General features: G+C 48.6%; 1 protein-coding gene across 1 annotated transcript in view; it reads right to left on the reverse strand.

The window, feature by feature from the left end:
• The window catches only part of LOC146203220 (uncharacterized), a 77,106-nt gene extending 61,661 nt beyond the window's left edge, over positions 1 to 15,445 (reverse strand). Inside the window, exon 1 of the mRNA XM_084602983.1 lies at positions 13,883 to 15,445. Within this exon, the coding sequence (XP_084459109.1) occupies positions 13,883 to 14,601 (719 nt within the window). The 5' untranslated portion in view covers positions 14,602 to 15,445. The remainder of the gene's footprint in view (positions 1 to 13,882) is intronic.
• Between the last annotated feature and the right edge of the window lie 2,645 nt (positions 15,446 to 18,090).

The raw sequence follows: 18,090 nt of genomic DNA on the forward strand, positions 1-18,090 counted from the left end.
GAAAGAGTATGGGAGAAGAATAGGAATGAATGAAGCTGGAGCCGGAGGAGAAAAAAAACCTGAAAAGAAAACAACGCGACAAGCCAGAAAACTAGAGAACGCGATTACCGGGGTTTGCCAATGCCGCAGGCACTTCTATTACGCAGAAGACTTTTGAAGAGCTTTAGCTGTCTTTCTGGTGAGGCGGTTGCCAGTGGCAACCATGCTTTTCTCGACGATAAAAGGACAGCAGATTCACACTGATCGCGGTGCTCGCGCACGCGGTCCCTGATACAGCGAAGCTATGCGAAGCTATGAGGATGGAAAATTCCGTTACAGCACGGCGCAACAATTGCGATCTACGGAATCGATCTGAAACGATCCTTATTGCCTCTTGAACGGTACTTTCTTTCAAGTTCTCTGCCACAAAATTAATTCAGGACAGGGGAAGGTAACAGCTAGGTGGCAGCCAGCCGCTTGACCACTTGTTTGGAGCAGGATGGCGTGCAATGAATGCAAGATTTGTTCACAGCGTCCACAAAGAAGAAGAAAAAATATATATATATATATATATTTACCAATGTCACTATAGTCTCGATTGAGCAGTATGTCATTAAAAAAAAGTTTATCATTCGAGGTTCAACAGCTCACTAGACATCGAAATAGCATTAAGACAACTAAATGAATAATTAGTGTATATGGAATGGCAGAAAGGAGAATTTATATGAATGACATCTACAGAGGAGGGCGAAGCGGACAGCTAGTACTTCGGCGTCAGATGTCGCTTCTCGGCGCTTGGTAGTTGGTAGGCGTGCGTGTCTGCAAGTCGCTCACACGAGTTTCCTCTGTGGTAGGGAATTTGTGGCGAACTATGTGGCGTGTTGGTGTCGCTTAGGTTGCTAAAAAAAAAAAGAAAAGCGCCGCGATCTTCTATGCATGTGGTCCGACAATGACATAAGGACAGCCGCTAGCATGTCGGGACCCCAAGGAAATATGGCTAGCTATGGCGCACAGCAGAAAACCATCTGGGCTAAGAAAACTGACAGGGCGGGCAAGAAGAAAAGTTTACAGTTAGAAGTGCGGACTTTAGTAAAAAAAAGTGTGTGTGGGGGAGGGGGGGGGGGAGCGAAGGATGGCGAGAAAAAAACAAAACATTAGGCTGGGAACGAAAGGAAACCGCCCAGGGGGAGAAGGAAAGTAGCTGCATAAGCGTGGAAGGAAAGGGTTTGGAAGAAAAAAGGAACAAGATGAGAGGGAGGAAAAAATAACGAAAGAAAGCAAAAAAAAAAACACACATTCGCCAAACTAAGCGCAAGACGCAATTAAAACGCTCCATTCCCGTTGATTACTCTCTGCACTGTACTAGTGCTGATGCAATTAAGCTATCGTAGACAGGGAAATATAGACCACAGGACAGCTTCAATAAAAATTATGCAATGATCAATTGCATCCACGAGCGCGGCCCAGGCGCGCACGGCGGTCCCAGACGTGAATCTATGAGTTGACCAATTTCATTTAATAATTTTTTTTTACGAGTTGTGAAAAGCTGCTAGCGCAGGTGAAGGTAGTGTGTCCTCTTTCGGGAAAATGCTTCGCTGAAAATCTGGACGCGGCTAATCCGGCATGATTGCCAGCTCACAGCTCGTTGGACGGCAGCGATCCAAAAACTTCGTCGTTTCGCTTCGCAAAGCTTATTCGGGGACGTGAAAAATATTTTATCAGGCCAGTGAAAGTGTGTGCAACCACGGCCGGTCTCGAGGGAGAACGCGCGCTCTCCCCCGAGACCGGCCGTGCTCTTGCACGCCGGACCGCCGGACGCCACTGACCGCCGCTGCAGTTACGTTTACTATGTTTACTATAAAACCCCTCAATAAACTAAAAGTAGCGCCATCTCCTCTCTTCTCCTCCGGCGGCGCCGCTCCTCCTCTCGCATTTCGACCGTGGCTCCACCTACGGGGTGCGCGACTAGCGCGCGCTCTCCGGAGCAGGCGCCGGTCACAGCCTCCATCAACGCCGCGCGCGCGCCGATCGAGCCGGCCGTGCGCCGGTAAAAGCGCTGGCGCAGGGTCTCACCAGAGCATTTCAGCTTCCATTTAGTCGCAATGTGTTCAGGTTAAAATATTACTCACTGCTGAAATATAATTACCGAATGTTGACAGGGACTTTCCGCCAGAATAGTTTCAGCTGTGAGTGTCTTACACCACATGTACGCGATTTCGGCGTTGGTTCAATTCGCCGTCATCTCCGTGTGTCCGTAGTTCGTCACCTTTGGCCAAACTCAGCGGCATGCTTTATAAAATTTGTAACTAGTCGGCGGACAGGAACAATTTTGCAACAGTCTGTGTATGGTTTCTTTGCAGCGTTGACTGCATTGCGAGCTGCCGGTAAACTTGAGTAGTGTGGCAGCAGTTGTCTTCCATGTATTTTCAACTTCAGCTGCAGATCAAATTAACTATAGGCGGCGGAAGCTGCAGTCTGTGTGGAGTCTTTGCAGCTTTGACTGACTGCTACCGGTAAACTTGAGAAGGGTGGTGGCAGTTATTGTTTTTTAATATCTGGCGCTGAGACGGTGCCGTTTTCAGCTTTCATGGTGTGTCACCATACGTACACGATTTTGGCGTCGGTTTAACTCGCCTTCATCTCCTGAGTCCGTCAGCCGTTGATAAAAGTACGCAACATGCTTGAAAAAAATTTAACTAGGCTGCTGAAGCTGCAGTCTGCGTGGTTTCTTTACAGGTTGGACTGAATTGTAAGCTACCGTTAAACTTGAGAAGCGTGGTAGCAGTTTCTTTTTTAATATTTGGCGCTGAAACGGTTCCGTTTTCAACTGTCAGTGCGTGACACCATTTGTACGCAATGTCTGCGTTGGTTGAACTCGCCTTCACCACCGTGCTTCTATCAGCCGCCGGCCAAAGTGCGCAACATGCTTGAAAAAAAAAAAAAATTAACTAGCCGGCGGGAACGATTTAGCAGCGGTCCGCGTGGCAGCAAAACACACGGCGATATGTGCCGCGCGCGCGCCGCCCGCACCGCTGGAAAGGAGGAAGCTGCACGCCCAACAAGAAAAAAAGCGCGCGCGCGCACGTGACGGCGCTCGACCAATGAGAGGGTTGAACGACGAATGAGAGCGCCGGAGAGGAGGCGGGCGGCAAACTTCACATGTTGGCGCTACTTTTAGTTTATTGAGGGGTTTTAATATATGGAGCATATACAGGAACACTGGTTTACTATGACCGCTTGCGCGTCCGCATAGGGAAGTCAAGGCTTGGCGCGCCGTGCAGTCTGCACGTTGTTGCGATTTTACCCCCGAACTTTCAGTTCTGCCTTCCATCACAGCAACTAAGACATCTTAGCTCTTCAAAAGCACAATGCGCAGTTCGAAATGGCCAGGAAAAAGACCGACTTGCACTGTTTTGCTCCGAGATGCCGAAGCGCGGCTATCCAGGTGCTCCAGTCACCTTTGTTTGCTGCTCTGAGGGACAACAAACATCGCACAAAGTGGAAACGAAGCTTGTGAAGGCAGGAGAAGCCTCTCACAGAAACATCGGCAGTGTGTGAGCATATCATTTCGAGCTGCATCTCATCCTGCTGCGTGACTACACACATATATGATATGAGTTCACCTGCTATATCGAAAGTGTGCAAGAAATTTCTAAAGCGTTAAAGAAGGACACTCTCACTATTTCAAGCCCTGTATAGCGACCCATTGAGGCTCTCTTCGGGAAAGTAAGGTTAATGTGCGGAAGGGAACGACATATGCTAGATGCGAGGGCCGTAACAGCTGGCGGCACATGATTGCATTGTCAAGACGGACGTTTCATCTGAGAGCGAAATCAAGGCACTAAAGGATCGAAGTGATGGAATCTCCTACCATTCCATTTTCCACTGTCACATATTCCGATTTACCTTACGTCGCATGGATATACCGCTTAGTTAATCAACTAGGGTGTGACGCTTGCGCTATTCTTGAAACTAGCGAAAGAAGCAGCCCCATGTAGTACACTCTTCTACGAGGACAATATTTTAGTGGACTTCATTATCCGAAACCAGAGCTTGTTGCTTTATTGAACAAGCAGTTTTTTTTTTTTCGAAAAAGTTGCCGTACACCTACTACACACAAATGTTTTCGAAGTACTTAAGATCCTGATTCAATCAGCATTTGAGAATTCAACACTGAGTTGCCCGAAAGGAATTGACAACAGCTATGCTATTAGGTCCGCTTCTTTGATATTTGAAAAATTTCTCACAATTCTTCTTCTCAATTAATTATACCAGGAAAGTGACAGTGAAGACCGAGAGGCCAGCTCCTTATGTGCACAAGCCAAAGATTCTGAGACTGAATCCTTTAGACGCATGTCGCATTTTGAATTGATGAATTATGTAGTGCACTGTGTAACTTTGAAGGACAATTTATTTATTGTTTGCCGCTCTTTTCGATTCTGCTTAACTATGCCCATTTCCTTGATTAAAATTTGTAGTCGCGAGACTATACATATAGATCTTCGGTCTTTCAACCGACTGATTTGTTTTGAACGAAGCTAGAACAGCCCACTCCACTAGACAAGTGACATTTTTACTATATGAGTAAATTTTTGTTCTTTACTCTGAATCTGAGACGTCCCATGAATTTTCGCCGGTGCCTCTTTTGATTTAAACGAAAATGATAGCGGTTGACAAAATTTCCACCCAACAGTTCACCATGCACTCACGTCAGGGCCTGCTTAAAACATCCAAAGGCACATTGCATAGCCTGGTAAATTTATTTTTGTACAAAACTTAGGGGCAAAAAAATGTTGAAGTGTACCCGAAGCTTCATTCGACCGTGCACGGCCGCACTGACGAAGGCGCGCGCGCGCGTGAGTGGATTGTTGACTGTATTTTATTCCTCATACACGATAAATGTTCGATTCTGATTACGGCATTTGTATCAATCATAAGAGGCGAAATGTTAGGACCTGCCGGTTGCAACTGACGCGGGCGAAGGTAAAAGCGAGTGCGCGTTTCCCTTGCGCGTGAACGGCTGTGGCGGAGGAGCAGCAGTGGGGCGGTGGCGACCCCACCGAGTGGCGACGGCGACCCCACCGAGGCGCGGCGGGCGGTGGAAACAGACAACACTGGAGAAGCCGTAAGAGAAGAGAAGGCGCGCTCTCCCTCGAGACCGGCCGTGGCAAGAGGCGCCCATTTTCCTTCCGTTCGCACCACTAGAAAGTATTTCTAGTTCACTATAGTGACCGGGCAGCTGTACGGGTGGCGCCGCCTCTCGGCGCATCGCTCAAACGCCGGAATGCGCCGGCCCTGGCCGGAGCATTGCCAGCGCATTGGAGCATACTGTTTGTCGTTGGTTTGTGTGGAAATTGGAAATTCTAAGGTTTAGATGATGTTGTGCGTGAATATACTATCCTCAAGAGAACAGAAGGTTGGGCTAGTTGTGTGAATATGTCCAATGAAATGAAGTCTGGCCAAACAAGGCTGGCGAAACGTGGTGCGTTGTTGGCTCCACTGGCAGCTACGCAAACTCGTCGGACGTTTTTAAGTCGATTCATTTCTACGGGTTTACACAGAAGCATGAGCGGTGGGTGACCTAAGCATGGTTCTTTGATAGGCAAAGGCACGAATCTACGTATTTGGTTACTGTGTGGTCATGGAAAGTGCCGAATTTTTAAAATTCCGCTTGCTACCAGATGCTCTGTGCCTTCTGTTCCCCAGGAGTGACGGCACGAGAGTCTCGGAGTCGAAGCCGCACTCCTTCATCTGTAGTCACTTTATTGACAATTGGAAATCGAAGTAACCCAACAACGTAAGTTACAACGCTAGCATTTCCCCGCCTGTGTACAAGAAAACCCCAGCATGGAAAAAGAAAAGGCAGCTCCACCATCGTCGTTCGGGCTGCGTTACGATCTTCAGTGATGGGCAGAGACAATGTTTGTGCAGATACTTTCGCTGACATAGCCACAGATAATTTACTTTTTTCTCTTAACAGAAAGCAGATAGGAGACATGAACAATTCCTATTACCATGATCTTGTCATTTTTCCTCTTTTCGTTTGTCAACCAATGAAAATGCACTGAGAGCTCTGCGTTGATACTCTTAGAATTTGTTAACATTTGTTTGTGGCATGTCCATTTTGCCTAATAAAATCACTCATTTCACAGCTCAATCAATACCGCATGGTCACAAAATCTGCTATCGGCTTCACATAAAAGTCGAACAAGAAAAAAAAAAACAATTTAATGTGTGGAAACGAGCATAAACGTAGCATTTTTTTTTAATTTCGAAGGCCGTGTAGCAGTTTCTTTTTTTTTTTATTTCGCATTCACGTTGCACCTGACACGGTTTTACGTATTTTCTCAGCAGCGTCCATTTCCTGGCCTGCCTAAATACATGTGTTTCTCATCGGCGTTTTAGTGAACGTGAGATTTCCTGATTGTGGCGTAGTATGACAAGACCGTTTTACCTCTCTCAGAAATTGCTTCTATGGCCAATGTAAACAGATTTAGCAGCAGTCCGGCAAGCTGCAGTGACAAAGTTGTAAAAGGAATGGCTTTCAGTTATCCGGATTCCTTTACGTGCAAATAGAAAACTGCATACATGGTCGTGTCCCCTCACACTCATCAGGTATCGAGGTCAGCTAGGTATTGGCCCCGCAAGTTCGTGGTACGCTGAGAAAGTAGACCACCTTAGCGAACGAGCCATCAGAGGGATTCATTTAACAATAGAACACTCTCTTAGTTGTCGGTGGCTTATCTTACAACACAGCACACTGTGTTTTTTTTTTTCGATTGTATTTAACAGTTTGACAGTATTGGACTATTGCCTTCAGATGCTCAAGGCAGGTGCGGTCAATCGCATTGAACTTGCTGCGCTGAGAGAACGCTAGCAGGCAATTTAATTTTTTTTTCTTTTCAGAACCTCCGCAGCATGTCGGGAGAAAGGCATGTATAGTATAATATTTTCTAAGTCAATTATATGTAGCAGCTCCGACGTGTTCAACAATAGCATTGTCGTATATGTAAAAATGATGCTGAGGTGGTATTACTCCTTTGGCTTATATTATGATTAAGTTTGATACTCTCAAGGCTGGGTTCAGTGAGCTATTGTAGTGTAATTGTACAGGAAGTCCTGGAAGTATATGTGTGTTTGCTATTCCAACCATAAATAGGATACTACTTTTGTCTTGCTTGTTTATTTTTCTCCTTTTACAGCTCTCGTTGCAAGGTTGAAACTGGAATGTCATTTGCTATTATTCTACTCTGAATCGTTTGAGCCTAGCTATTACCAAAAAAGACAGGTGCAGCATCTTTTTCATTTTACATGAACGCTGACCACTACCACTACTAAGGCGTCATGGCTACGGCTCGGCGGTATTTGATCTTCAGGCAGGTTTCGACTAGACCTAATATAAGATGGACGCGCAGTGCAGGCGCAATTCCCGTCTTCGAAGTCGCCTTAACAAGTGCCTAACGAAGGTGTTCCTAGCGCATGGTGAAATCACGCGCGCGGCATTTTCGAGTATATAACAGAAATACCGTGCGCCACACGCACGCCCTGCCGATAACGGCCCTTTTCTTTTTCAAGATTTCCCGGTCAAAACATACTCCTTGCGATTACTCAACGCAGCTCAAACCTCTCATAGCCACACCGCAAAACGACGGATAGGAACAGGCTCAAAAATGCCTCGCAGAATGGAAACGACTGCGCTGTTCAGCTGCCTCGGCATTCCGCTGTTTCGGCACTCCGCCGTGGGCGGCGCTGTTCCACCGAGGCGACGGTGGCGCCATACAACGGGCGCCCGGTCCCAATAAGTGAGAGTGTCCTTCTTTAACGCTTTAGATGTTTCTTGCATACTTTCGATATAGCAGGTGAACTCATTTGTAAGCCACTGCATCGAGTATCACCTGCGTCATTTATTGGCCTCTTTCTACCACTTCCAGCACAAGTGCATGGTGTCATGAATATCAAAACATTTTTATTGTTTTCATAATAAGCTTAATATCATGTAAAAATTTAATTAAAAGAACGTATATTTGCAAAATAAAATAAAGATTATATTACAACATATTTTCTAATATATGAATTATAATAACATAAAATTCAACCCTATAGCATTTACTTTGACTGTTATATTAACACTTTACATCATGCAAGCAGCAATTTGCATTACATTTTTATGCAATTATTTTCATCTTCGGTGCTACATGGATGGTTTCGCATCTAGCGCTGAAAGACGGTTTTGCTGTTTTTTTTTTAATCGATGTTTATTGCCTCAGGGCATCAGTAGGGTATGAGATGAAAGATGAATAAATGATGAAATGAATGGAAAAAGGTTTTGCTGTTGCAGACGAGTTGCTGTTATGTAAGCCTTGAAGAAGCTTCAATGTAATCACTGCTCATTAATTTTTTTTTTTTTTAATTCCTGTTCTTGTACAGGCTTGGTAAAAATACGGGTTAAAAGGGACGAAAGTATAGCTACGTACATGCCGCAATGTATATCATATGCTTGTCGAACGTTTGCTGAGCGACAGTGTTTTTTATATAAAGACTCCGTTCACGTGTGTAGTACGCTGACGACATGTCGCTGCAGGATCTACCTTCTATGTTCTTTCATTTTGGGGCTGCACTCACCACGAAACCCGCGAGCGACAGCGCGAAACCAGGCAAAAGCCACCCGCCGCCGCTGAAGCAGATGCGGAGCGAACAGTGAGCAGGTCGCGACCTTGCGGCGGCGGAAAGCGTGACTCAAGGAGAAGCGTTCCCATTGTTCCCGCGGCGATTGAGAAGGTCGTAAGAAAGAGCGCGCGCTCTCCCTCAAGACCGGCCTAGGTGCAACCCAGCAACTCAGCTACTGCAACCTAGCAATTCATTTGTGGCCATAGAATGCCGCGAATCGAAAGAAAGAACGGCCAATGCGACCAACGCACAGCAGATCCGCCACGCCTCCGCTGCGCGGCCGGGCTCAAGGGTCACTACAAAAATCTCATTCCTGCCGCAAAGGGCGCGCGCATCGTGCCGCGAGTTACTCCTGCAGGGTGCCCGTGTGCGGTGTGACGCAGTATCTGACAAAAACTATTTCATATCAAAACCACCTTGATATTCTCAATGTTTCAGCAGCCAGTAATAATAGAACATGAGCAGACTGCGACATAAGTACGCGCTGAAATGATTGGGTGAAATCTAGTGCCTAGTCCAAAGAATGATTGCTAGCTCTGCACCATGTAGGGGAAGCCACGATCAGAAAGCGAGAGAAGCGATGGCACCGGAGAAGCAGAGAGTAGCGCTATTTTTATTTCATTATTTCAGTAGGAGAGCTATGCAGCGGAAAGTGAGGAGGCCAGCGGGGGAAGAGTTTGGAAAGGCGGAAGATTAAGGTGGAAGAAGGCATGGCCGGACTGAGCGGCAGAGGCGTACACTTTGTACAGCCATGGTAGCAACGGCTGGTCTCGAGGGAAGCACGCGCTTCTTGCGAAGGCGGCATGCATGCATGTATGAATGAATGAATGCATTAATAAATTCATTCATTCATAAATCTTTAGTCATAAGGATAGCCTTATGCCTAAAGGGGAAGTGGGAGGGTTAGGTGAGGGTGCCGGACATGGAAGTCTAGCAGGTCACTAAGCATGCGCTTGGTGTTGGTACTGAGGGTCATCCATTCTTCGTTGTATATGTCTGTTCATTGTGTGTCTGCATGTAGTGGGCAGAGGTGTAGCAGGCACGAAGGCTCGGCGTGCCAGGGCAGGTGGTGCAAATCAACATGAGTCTGCAGGACAGTTGCTGGGCAGCCGATCCTGGTTCAGCACCATCTATTCAGGATGTCCGGTGTGCAAGCTGCACCGGCTCGCACCTTGTGAGCGAGAACTTGGGCCGTGCGAGAAAGGCCAGAAGGAATCGGAGGAATAATGTGAGCGACAAGGTCCTGCAACAAACCCCTTCGCTCATGTTTAAGGCGTATGACGACAGAGGGCCAATGGAGTGCGTTTCCTCCTCCTGCCACGGCACTGACCACTGCTCCACTTCAGCGCCCGCTATTCATGCGCAAGGAGAGTGCAATTCGTACCATATCCGTATCCTTTCTAACCAGCAAGTACTGATGTTTCTCCTCTGGTGGTATATACAAAGCCAAGATAGATGAGGCACAAGCGCTGCCTTTCAACAAGGTTTATTGGATGGCACGTCAATGTATACACGTGACATGAAAAAGAAACAACTAAAGTACGCCTTGTCACATTCACATTGCATGTGTTGAAAAAAACAAAAATGTTAAAAGTATTTAAGAGCACAACCTCTTTCATAGTGAGTGATGCAGAAGGTGTACTAACACAATGTGGTTTTTTGCGATTTCAGTGGTCTCGGTTATCTCACGCACAAACTTTTCTCTGCGTTCGGCTAGAACAGTGCGGCGCGTGGGTTCTGGCTCGCAGCGTTCAGGATCTGGCAATAGCTTGCAATCACGACTGTGAATCATCAGATTCCCCCTGACAGCTGGGTAGACATCGTAGTAGTGTTCTTTTAACCTTTCATTAGCGCACCTGCCGGTTTGCCCAAGGTAAGCGCAGCCATATTTCAATGGGATCGAGTATACTACTCCTTCTGTGCACTCAACAAAGCGATTTTGATGGTTGATGGGGCAACCTTCGTTGCCTTGCCGATCTGGGTTGATACGCTTGCACAAGAACTGAAGCTCCTTAGGTGCGGAGAAAACAACATCAACACCAACTCGGTGGCCTATTTTCTTTAGCTGGTGTGATAAATTGTGGATGTGGGGAATGGACACAACCTTTCTTTTGGCAGGACTGGATGAACCGACGAACATAACGGTATATCCCACGCCAGTAGTACCGCTGTCGCAGGCGAGTGAAGGTTTTCAATAAGCCTGCGTGGGCACACTGGGGATTGTCGTGGTAATGAGAGCAAATCACAGAGCACATATGGGTCGGAATTACAAGCAGCCACTTTCTACCATCAGGAAGGTAATTCCTACGGTAGAGGAGCTCGTCTCTGATGGTGTAATGGTGAGACTGGCGACAGAGAGTGCGGCAAGGAGGTCGTGAAGCACGACCAGATAAAACATCCAGGAGTGAAGCGATCTATGCGTCTTCGCGTTCATATCGGTGGGCATGTCGGTGGGATATAGAACGGATATAGCAGGAGTGGCTTCAGACGGCAATGGAGAATGTGAGAGAGCATCAGCATCGGCATGTTTACGGCCAGAGCGATAGATGACGTTAATGTCGTATTCTTGGAGCCTCAGAGCCCAACGGGCCAGTCGACCAGAAGGATCTTTCAAAGAAGACAGCCAGCAGAGGGAGTGATGATCGGTGACAACATCAAAAGAACGGCCATACAAGTAAGGGCGAAATTTTGCTATTGCCCAGATGATAGCGAGACACTCTTTCTCGGTGACGGAATAGTTTGCTTCAGCTTTTGTTAGGGTCCGACTGGCGTAAGCGACAACATACTCATCAAAGCCAGACTTCCGCTGAGCAAGTACTGCGCTGAGGCCGACGCCGCTGGCATCAGTGTGGATTTCCGTGGGAGAAGGGTCAAAATGACGCAGGATTGGTGGAGTCGTCAGAAGGTAGCGGAGTGTCGCGAAGGCATCATCACAGTGTGGAGACCAGGCTGAAAGATCGTGGCTGGACAGAAGCTTGGTGAGAGGGTTGATGATTGTGGCAAAATTGCGAACGAAGCGGCGGAAGTACGAGCAGAGGCCGACGAAGCTGCGGAGCTCTTTCACATTAGTTGGCTTGGGAAATTCTGCCACAGCGCGCAGTTTTGCCGGATCGGGAAGAACGCCATCCTTGGAGACATGCCCGAGAATGGTTAGCTGTCGTGCTCCGAAACAGAACTTCTTTAAATTTAATTGGAGGCCAGCGTCGGTCAGGCATCGCAGAACTGTCTCAAGGCGCTGGAGGTGAGATGGAAAATCTGGGGAAAAGATGACAACGTCGTCCAGGTAACAAAGGCAAGTGTGCCATTTGAGCCCTCTGAGTAGGTTGTCCATCATGCGTTCGAATGTGGCAGGGGCATTGCATAGTCCGAATGGCATGACATTAAACTCATAGAGCCCATCGGGTGTGACGAAAGCGGTTTTTGGGCGATCGGCCTCTGCCATCGGCACCTGCCAATAACCGGAATGCAGGTCTATTGAAGAAAAGAACTCAGCTCCCTGCAGGCAGTCAAGGGCGTCGTCGATACGAGGGAGAGGATAAACGTCCTTGCGCGTAATCTTGTTCAGTCGGCGATAGTCTATACAGAATCGGATGGAACCGTCTTTTTTCTTGACCAGGACGACCGGAGACGCTCAAGGGCTGTGTGACGGTTGGATCACGTTGCGCTGGAGCATGTCAGCCACCTGTTCGTCAATTATGCGGCGCTCGGCGGCTGAAACACGGTACGGATGCTGGCGCAAAGGGGCATGCGTGCCGATATCAATGCGGTGAGTAACGGCAGTTGTGCGCCCCAACGAAGGTTGCTGGGAGTCGAACGAAGCCGCGAAACGTTGTAGGATGGCGACAAGCTGGGCTCGTTGTAAGGGCATCAGGCCAGCGTCGACGGACCGGTGGAAAACTTCGAGGGAAGATGGAGTGGCGACAGGAAGAGGCGTTATGGCGCTGATGTGAAGGCTGGCAGTGTTATCGACGAAGGGATAGGTGGGAGTGGAATCGAGCAAAGTAACACTACCCAGTGACTGGCCACGGAGCAAAGTAGTTGGGCAGGGGCACGGGTTACAAACAAAAATAGCACTTGAGCTACGAAAAATTGTTAGCACAGCATGGGGCAGCAACACGGATTTTTGGTCAGCGCATTGTAACGAGGGTGTGCAGATAACAGTGGCGTCGGAAAGAGCAGCACAATAAAGAGGCACAAGCACTGAGGAGAAAGGCGGAACGTCGGTGTCCTCTGCGACGTGCACGGTAGCGGCAGCAGCAGCGGATGTGTCGAAAGAAGTGGCACTGAGGGGTGATAACTCAAGTTGAGCACGGGCGCAGTCTATTATGGCGTTATGATTGGAGAGGAAGTCCCAACCAAGGATGACGTCGTGTGATGAGGGGGCGAGGACGAGGAATTCTATTGTGTATTGAACGTCGTCGATGACAAGGCGGGCGGTGCAGGCGGTCGAATGTCCTGAGCGCTGGTGGTGCGAAGAGAAACGGCAGGAAGCGGCGTCATTACCTTTTTGAGTTTGCGACAGAGGGAGTAATTAAGAACTGATATGGCTGCGCCAGTGTCGACAAGTGCTTCAACAGGAACTCCCTCAATGAATACAGTAATAATGTTGGCTGGTACTGAAACAGGTCTTGTGTTGTGTCCCTGATGGCGCAGTTCTTGCCTCCAGAACTGCGGCCGTTAGTTTTCCGGGTGAACGGCTGATTGGCGGCGGAGCATCGGAGAACGGGAACGACAGCCAGGTGAAGGCGAGCGGTGGGATCGGCGATCGTAACTTGAAGAGGACTGCGGAGAAGGGTCAGGGAACACGGGCGAGGGGGACGGGGTAAGATTGTACATCGGCTCACGTGTATAGTCGTAGGGACGAGGGCCACGATTGCGGCACAAACGAGCACATGGCCTGCGACTCCACAGGCGTAACAAATGGGTCGGTTGTCTTGTGTGCGCCAGGGGTTGGAATGCTGTGGGGGATTGTAGGCTGCTGAGGTTGCTGATTTCCCTGAGGCTCGTATAGGAGGGGAGGCCGGCTGTATACAGGGGCAACAGGGGGTGGTGGCTGCACCAAAACATCAGCGTACGTGAGAGGAGCCGCAACCAGGGGCTGCTGAGGAGGTGAAGGCAGAACCTCAGCGACCTGCTCTTGTATAACACGCTGAAGGGTGGGATTGAGCGGCGGCGCAGGCGCAGGTGCTGGGGGGCAGGTAGACAAAGCTGGCGTGCGACTTCCTCACGAACAAACTGTTGAATCTGCTGAATGAGCGACTGCTGATCCAGGGCACTGTCCCTGGAGAGAGCCAAGCTGGAAAGGGTGGCCTGCTGAAGGCCAGCACGTCGTGTGGAAAGCCGCCTTTTGCACAGCTCATCGAAGCTTTGGCAGAAGCTGATAACATCGGACACAGTTCGGGGATTTTTAGCGACGAGCATGTGGAAGCCGTCATCGTCAATGCCTTGCATAATGTGTCCGATCTTCTCGGCGTCGCTCATGGTAGGATTGACGCGCTTGCAGAGGTCGACGACATCTTCTATGAAACTGGTGAAGTTCTCGCCGGTTTGTTGTGCCCGAGTTTGCAAGCGTTGCTCGGCGCGAAGCTTACGTATAGCGGGACGGCCAAAAACTTCGGTCAGGCTGGTCTTGAGAGCCGCCCAGGTAGGGATGTCACTCTCATGGTTGCGAAACCATAGATTGGCCACGTCGCTCAAATAAAAAATGACGTTTGTGAGCTTCACGTTGTCGTCCCACTTGTTGTACGCACTTACGCGTTCATACGACACCAACCAGTCTTCTACATCCGTGTCATCGGTGCCGCTGAAGATGGCTGGGTCGCGCTGACGCGCTGCACCGGGACAGATGACAGGCGATGGGGTTGGTGGTTGGTTGGCGGTCTCAGGCATCGCGGAAGTGGTAGGCAACGCTCGGCTGCGAAGCTCCAGGTTGAGGGGATTACCCCGCACCTCCATCACTTGTAATAGGAGTCCTTGAACAGGGCGCTACGCCGTCAACAGTCAATGGAGCGTTCTGCGATCAGTCGTTGCACTTCTGTAAACGCACGCCTGAGCGTCGAAGAGAGAGCTTCGTTGTCATTTTCTTTCCTGACCATCACGCGCGTTGAACATAGTTGTCTTCTCTTCAGAGCATCAGGCGCTGAACCTATCAGAGCCGAATACCTGTTTTACAAAGGCAACAATGTTTAATGCACAGAGCGAGAGTGTATTACAGTTTCACATGAGGCAAGAGCGAAAGCTGATCTGTTCATTCTCGTGCGGGTCCGAAACCCATAGTTGCGACAATGTTTTTTTTTCTGCATCGACAGGACCCCCTTAAGTCAACGGCGTCTACAGATTGGGCCTGCTATAGTGGAACAGTAAAAGTTAGCTAATTCGAACTTCACAGGAACAGGGGAAAAAGTTCAAATTATCCGGTGTTCGAACTACCAAATGGCCTAAAAAAACTGATAAGAACCATTGCCATTATGGTAAATTTATTGGCTGAAAATTGGGCAAAGGTCGCCGGCTTTTTAGAAGAGAGCAGTGCGCCATTGACGATTTTTCGCACTGCAATCAATGCTTTGTTGCGCGCATACTCAGTAGTTGGGAGCGTCAAAGCAGAAGTGCTCGCAAATGGTACGCGACTCCCAGGCGTTCTTCACGGTGCGACGCGGCAGTGCCCCTTCACAAGCAACCTGTGTTGTGCGTGAGGCTTCACCATACAACGCACTGAACAGCACTTGACGAGCGCACATTTTGGCAGCAACGGAAGGACCGCGATGGAAGCACGTAAAAAAGCTCACTACTGCCGTCTGAAATGTCGCGCAACAGCGATCAGTTAGCTGGCTGATGTGGGGCCAACAACTGCCATTGCCATGGGCTGGCGCAGACTGTGTGAAGCTAAAAAAAAAAATGAAACTAAGTACTCGGCTTAATAGTGGAGATGAGGCCGTTTGTGTTTCATAGCACTTGCCACTGCATGCATATGAGAGGTGCACTGTCAACTGCACCGCATATACAGTCGTGCCCCGTTAATATGACCCCCGTTAATATGGACGACCCGAATTATGGACAGTTTTTCTGGGGACGAAACCTTTTCAATGCATTTATGCCTCGTTAATAAGGAAACTCGCTGTTCGGACAGTGGACAGGGGAAGAATGCACGCGCCCCACTTGGGCCCATGTATTTTTGTCTCGTTAATATGGACAGTGGCTGAAAAAAAGCAGAGGAGTCCGAACGCAAGTTAAAGAAGGGTGCGCCGCCCGCGAACCTACATGACAGCCGATACGGCGGGATGCCTGAACGAGTCCTGTGGGGTTGGAAAGAACCAAAGCGGGCGTGTCGCCGTTCTGAAGGAGGGTGAGGGGGGGGGAGCGCAAGAGCGGAGGAGAATGTACACAGCAAACCGAGGGTCAGCGTAAGAAAGACCCCGAAAGGGGGGAGCCAGGAGATTTCTGGGTGCAGCGGAAGTGCCGCCGCAGTCGGGAAAATAGCAACATGTGGTAGCAATAAATTCTGCTGAACGTGAATAGAGAGGCCGGTAAAAGTGTAAGAAAGAAATGACAGGAAGAAAGACAAGTGCCTACAGTGGAGTTGGGAACTGAAGTTTTCTTTCCCAAAGCGCAATGTGTGTTCCATGAAGCCATTAACGTTTTTCGGTGAGAGTTAAGACACACTCACAAAGTAGAGCGACAAAAGAAAGGCGACGTACGAACACGCAACCGGGACCGGGCGTTCCGTCCTGGACGCGCTTCCCTCTCATGCTCCTGGTTTTCGTCCCTGCTGTGCTGCCGAACTGCCAAACTGCAAACTAGGCGGTCCATATGTCGGCTTCGCTTTGAGTCAACGATGCAGCCTTGACAAGGTCTGAGCTCTTCGTAGTCGGCTAGTCGTCGTTCTAAACTGTGCTTCAGCTTGCAGCGTTTGTTTTATGGGAACACATAAAAACGGCGCCAAGAAGATGGGATGTTCGATAGCCCTCTGCATAGCAGCTTGCCAACTTGACTCCCTTGCTTCCTTACAGAAACAGTACAAGGCAAAACAGAAAGAATCAGAAGAACGGAAAGGCAGAAAGGTTAACTAGGCAAAAAAGTGCACGGCATCAGAAGCCTGTAACCCTCAACTTGAGTCTGGCTTTTGGCATGGCGGGAGTTAAACGCAAAAGAACAGAGCTGAACGTAGGCGCGAAGAAATCTGTGAATACAAGCGGCAAAAGCCATCTCAGTCAATCCCAGCTGCGAGGGACTAGTATCGACAGCTTGGCTGTTTCCTCGCCTCAGAAGAATCTCAAGCAGCTACTTAGTGGTGAGTAGAGAATCGGACGCTGATTCATTAGCCAGTGAAGAGTTCATGCTCGAAAGTTCGACCAACACAAAGCCCACCATCACGCGTGTCATGGTACGAGAGTCGCTTCAGACTCCACTACAATTTTTCGAAGACAGCAATGATAAGGATAATACATTCAAAATGTCCGTTGTTCTGTCAAATTTTGAGTCCAGTGTACACTGTTATCTACAAAAGCAGTCATCAATTACAATTCTTTTTTATCAATAAAATTCTTTTTGTTTTTATTCATGACTCGTTATTATGGATGACTCGCTTTATGGACAGTTTTGGTCGGAAACCAAAGTGTCCATATTAACGAGGCACGACTGTAGTTCAGGCTTGAGGAGTGTTATTTTGATGATCGCTTACAGTGCCATGCAATGTAGTACCAAATGCGGCCCAACCAATGCGAGACGCGTAGCGCCCATCTGACACCATAGATTTTAATGGGAGTCAGCTGGGACCGCACCAACAGAAAGGCTTATCCCTATTTTCGAATTAACGGTGGTCAAATTAACGAGTATTGAATTGCAAGTCTCGGATGTCACGCAGAACAAACAGCAAGCACCTGCCGCCACAGCCGCCAACCTCTATCACCACTACCCTCCGGTGCCCTCGGCCGCCGCACCGGTAATGTCGCCAGTTAGGCTTTCCTGCTCTTTCATGGCTTTACCTGGTTCTATCTTCTGTCCCAGTTTGGGACATGTGCAGCCTCGTAACTATGTCGCCTTATCACGGCAGCATTTCTTTGGCCATGTGCTGGGCGCCAGGCCACCCAGACGCAGAGGCGCATAGTTCGAATTATTGTTAGCAGAACAGTTTTGCATTCGAATCAAAGGGCTTTTTTTTGTGTGTGTGTACAGAAATCTATAGAGCTTGGCCGGACTAAGTAATGTAGCTCAAATTATTTAAAAATTTGAATTACCGAGGTTAGTTAACAAGGTTTCACGTTGTGCATACTGGAAATTATTTGAAGAAATGAAACATGCACATGAACTTTTCAAATGCCTTTCAGATAACTGGTACAGATTCGAATAAGGCCTGCCATAGCATTTTTCAAAAAGGGCCCATACTGAGGCTGCATACCATCCTGCAGCGAGTAGTACGTACAGGATGAAAGGGCCAGCCGTTCGATG

Source organism: Amblyomma maculatum, chromosome 1 (assembly GCF_055883805.1).
Source record: "Amblyomma maculatum isolate TAMU_Amacu chromosome 1, ASM5588380v1, whole genome shotgun sequence".
Lineage (NCBI taxonomy): Eukaryota > Metazoa > Arthropoda > Arachnida > Ixodida > Ixodidae > Amblyomma > Amblyomma maculatum.